The sequence below is a fragment of the Tyto alba genome, unplaced genomic scaffold, assembly GCF_018691265.1.
Source record: "Tyto alba isolate M040663 unplaced genomic scaffold, T.alba_DEE_v4.0 Super-Scaffold_2, whole genome shotgun sequence".
NCBI lineage: Eukaryota > Metazoa > Chordata > Aves > Strigiformes > Tytonidae > Tyto > Tyto alba.
The window spans coordinates 39,712,152-39,716,500 of record NW_024881282.1 but is presented as its reverse complement, the minus strand read 5'-3'; the positions used below and the strand labels follow the sequence as shown (position 1 = coordinate 39,716,500).

The following is a 4,349-nucleotide window of genomic DNA, read 5'->3' as shown; positions in this document are numbered from 1 at the left end:
CTTCACATTTTAGCAGTATTGCTACAGCAGCAAAACTCTCCAAGGGTGCACACAGCCTCAAAATCCTTCCAGGTCTGGAAGAGTCATAACCACCACATCCCCAAGTAGTTAGAACAGAGAGCTTGTCAGAAATCAGCTTCTGGTCTACACAAGACTCCTTAACAACTGTCTATCTTAGACTGAGGAATCATATCACCTAATATTTTCAAGAACCAGACACTGAAGCAGTCTGAAGTAACTCGCTTGATGTGGGAGACAAGTGCAGCAGAGAAAAACCCCATTTACACTGGCCTATCACTAGGAAAAGGCGTGGGATGGTCACTAAATGTGCAGCCCAGAAGCTGGAACATGGGGCAGCTCTGAAAGTTTCCTTAAAAAATGTGTTTATAGTGGGCAGAAAGGGGTTATTGCCAGGAGTTCCTGTCTCTGCAAACTCAGCTCAGTCAGGAATATTTCTGGGCAGCTCAGCTTTCTCTCAGCGATGTGAGCGTACAGGGGCTAGCCCTCTCTGCCTGGCACTATGGTGACATGGCGTGTTAATGATGTCAGTGAGCATTTGCATTTACACAGATAACACCATCTAATGAGTCCCTCCACCAGAAATGCCACTGGCATTGGATGTCCAGCTGCTTAACATGATTCCTTAGGAACAGAGTGTAGGCAGTTGTGCTAAATTTCCAGCCCTAAGCTGTAAGAGAAAATCCTATCCATCCATCCAAGATCTAAGGTTTGTATTAATCTCTGACAAAAACTCTTTCCTGTTGAGCAGCAGCCTACATACTCTGGCCCAAAGGCAGAGAAGTATGCAAACGATTACTTCCCCTATTACGCGGGGAAACACAAAGAGGACAAAAGGTGAACTTCACCCCTGTGCTAAAGGTCAGGAGAAGACCCATGTAAGCAAACTGTCTGAGTCAGACTGATTCAGTCAACAAGGTAAACAGCAAATTCCTCACAGGGGGAAAAAAAAAAAAAAAGTTATTTTGTTTCCTGGTTAACCAAGTTATCCAGTTAACTACATCAGATGTAGTCACACATTCTGTGCTTTCAGTACTCCTTCCCACCCTACCGCCACACAAGATCGCTGCAGACCCAGCCTACAGCTGATGAGATTACTGACTTCATGCACCGACTATGAAACTGGAAGTCAAGCACTCCTGCTCTCCAACTTCTATGCTGTTATCTATAACCCTGGGAAAAACTTCAGGTTTTTGATAACTTTGTAACAACATGGCTGGAATATTTACTCATCTGTCAGAGAAGCATTGTATTAAAAGCTGAATGTAATTGCTCCTGTATTTCTCAGTACACAAAAAGTTTTCCCAACATGATTAGGAGATGCAATCAAAATTGTTTCAATATGTAAAAATAATAAGTGCTGTTTACAGATAACATACCAAACCTGTTGTATCGCCATTCACAGATATACATATTTATCCTTGGCAATTGTCAAAAGTGCAAAAATTACCCCCACAATATGATTTTATCCAACACACTCACTCTAAAGTTCACTGCGTTGTCACATTATATGTTATCACCTGAAATCAGCTATTCTTTCCTCCAAGTGGCATGAAAAATTTTGATATATATACCATTTCCTGTTGAATTCATGCTTTTCCTATATAGTCCCAACACAGACTTCCTTACAGAAATCTTAGAACTTACTCTTTCAGCTGGCCCACAGTGAATCTTGTTAGCAGAAAGACTGTTATAAATTTGATGTCATTGTCATAGACCATCCAATACACCCTAAAAGAAAATCACACTAATTCCTAATGATCATGGAAACACGTATCCAAGCATACTTTTTAAAATAATTAAAATTCAAACTCTTATTCACTCCTACTCATCCACAAATGTATCGCTGCCACTGTGCACAAAGACAGTCTGGATCTGGAGAAGGTAGGTTGTTAACAGCATTAAACGCTCTAATTTTACTTTCACCATTTTCAGGTGATGATGGTTTTGCTTTAACACCAGGGCACTAGACGGACATTTGGAAAGTGCACAAAAAATAAAATAGTTGTTACAGAAAGGTTAGTTCCTGAATGTATGCTGTCCACATTCAGTATCTAAAGATGAAAGGAATATGCCATACAGAGGAACACAGATACACATTGTGGCATTTGATGATTTCAGACATAGAGTAAAACATGACATTAGTGTAGACGTGACAAATTAGAAAATGGTAAACATTGGTTCAACATATTTTCCTGTCATGGGTTAAGAATCAGAAATTATAGCCAGAGCAGGACTGATGGTTCGTGAAGAGGCTGATGCTCTCAACAGCCAAGAAAAGCTCTGGCAGCCTCTTCAACTGGGAGTCAAGACTGAGCAGATCACTTGCACACTGGCAAGGACATCACCCGTTCATCTTTTAAACTCTCGGGTTTCCCCCCGCCCCATGCACGTGGAGTCACGAAAACGTGCCGGAGTGCAAATTTCTTCTTATACACGCATCGATGTCTCCAGGCTTTCACTGCCTGCAAGGGCTAGCAGGTAGCGCCGGGGGGCGGAGTGCCAGGAGCCTCCGGTTGCCGAGCACTGCCGCCTCGCGGGGAGCGGGAAGGGAACCGCTGCCGGGCCCAGCGCGGCCCCCGGAGCCGCGAAACCTCTCGCCGGGAAGCGAGCGGGGCCCTGACGGGAAAGGCGCGCACACGCCCGCACTCGACTGCGCAGAAGTGGGGGGGCGGCTGCCGCTCTGCATCCCCCACCCTGAAATGAGGGTGAAACCGACCCCGCGGGGCGGCGAGGAGGCCACAACCCGTGAGGGAAGGAATGGCGCCCCCCTCCTCTCCTCCTCTATTCCTCTCCCACTCCCCTCAGGGCTCCCCGGGATGGCGGCGCCCCCACTACGCACGAAGCGCCCAAGATTGGTGGGGAAAAAGGGGGAGGGCGGTCGGTCAGCGCGGCCAATGAGAGAGGCCGACGGCGCCGCCGAGCCAATGGACAGCCCCGCTTCTTTCCTTCGCGCGCGGTGCGGGTGGGGACGGACGGACGCGCCCCGGCCTATTGTAAAGCGCGGCGCGAGCGAGGGGTCAGAGCGGGGAGCGGCGCCCCCGGAAGTGGAAGTCGAAGCCGAAGTCGGAGCGGCGCTGCCTCCCGTTTTCACGCCAGCTCCGTGGAGGCGCACGAGGGGGTTCCCGCGTGGGCCTGCGTGTAGCTGGGCCGCGTCGCCATGGTGAGGGCGGTGCTCGCGCCGCGCGCGGGAAGGGGGGGCTGGGGGGAGGGGGGTGTGTGTGGTGTGGCGGCGGGAGCCGCGGCCGTTAACGGTCCGGCGGGGCCGGGCGCGGCGCTGACCGGCTGCTCTCCCCGGCAGAGCCTGCCCCTCAACCCCAAGCCCTTCCTGAACGGGCTGACGGGGAAACCGGTGATGGTGAAGCTGAAGTGGGGGATGGAGTACAAGGGCTACCTCGTCTCCGTCGACGGCTACATGAACATGCAGGTGAGGGCCGGGGCTTGCCGGTGCGGTGCCGGGGGGAAGGTGCCGGGCGGAGCGGGGCGCTTTCTGGGCGTCTGTCGGGGGGGCAGCGGGGTCGCCCCGGCGCCTCCCCCGGGCTGCGAAGCCTCTTCTGATCACTGTGGGGTTTGCTCGTTTCCTTCTCCAGCTTGCCAACACAGAGGAGTATATAGACGGTGCGTTGTCTGGACACCTGGGCGAAGTTTTGATAAGGTAATTAGGATATTTATGGCCGAGGTAGGGTTTCTTGACATCTTCCTGTCACTTGCATTAAAACTTGGGTTGCTACATGCTGCGTTTCTTGTCTAAGATGCTAGGTGTCAAGGTAGCACTTACGTGAAGGTAATGGCGGGAAGAAAAATGAAATTTGAAATATGAAGAAGTATTAACAATCTCTTTTTTGGGTAACTGAATATCTTAGTTCTCCAGATTATTGTAAATCCATTAGTCTAATGGCATTAGTGGAGTATATAGTGTTCGGCTACTGAAATTATTTTGCATGCTTGGAAATTAAACTTGAGCAGAACTGTTAGCTCAGGAGTCAGAATTTCTTGTACAGCATTGTCAACCAGTTACTGCTTTTATAAACTTGGTATTTTTGCAATTGTTACGAAGTCTGTGGAAAGCTGTATAAGGTCAAAAGCAGCAATTTGTTATGTGGAATTTGGCTGTTGCCAGGCTACGCTCCAGCGGGGAAATGCCTAGTGTATGTAAGAGGTGGAAAATTAAAACACTTATAGTTAAGGGAACTAATTGTTTCTATTTACAGGTGCAATAATGTTTTGTACATCAGAGGTGTGGAAGAAGAAGAAGAAGATGGGGAGATGAGAGAATAGGTGTTTTGTATATCTGGAAATAAACTTTTTTTTTTTTGTTTGTTTTTCCATAA

General features: G+C 48.6%; 1 protein-coding gene across 1 annotated transcript; it reads left to right on the top strand.

Annotated features, from left to right (window-relative positions):
- Window positions 1–2,981: 2,981 nt before the first annotated feature.
- On the top strand, window positions 2,982–4,349 carry SNRPF (small nuclear ribonucleoprotein polypeptide F). Its single transcript, XM_042792931.1, has 4 exons — window positions 2,982–3,181; window positions 3,320–3,445; window positions 3,609–3,673; window positions 4,230–4,349. The coding sequence occupies exons 1-4, from the start codon at window positions 3,179–3,181 to the stop codon at window positions 4,294–4,296; spliced, it is 261 nt and encodes an 86-aa protein (XP_042648865.1). The 5' UTR covers window positions 2,982–3,178; the 3' UTR covers window positions 4,297–4,349.

Excerpts from the sequence above, each read along its gene's own strand:
- SNRPF (XM_042792931.1), top strand. Across the intron at positions 3,446-3,608 it reads ACGGCTACATGAACATGCAG|CTTGCCAACACAGAGGAGTA; the intron begins GTGAGGGCCGGG and ends TTCCTTCTCCAG. Across the intron at positions 3,674-4,229 it reads CTGGGCGAAGTTTTGATAAG|GTGCAATAATGTTTTGTACA; the intron begins GTAATTAGGATA and ends TTCTATTTACAG.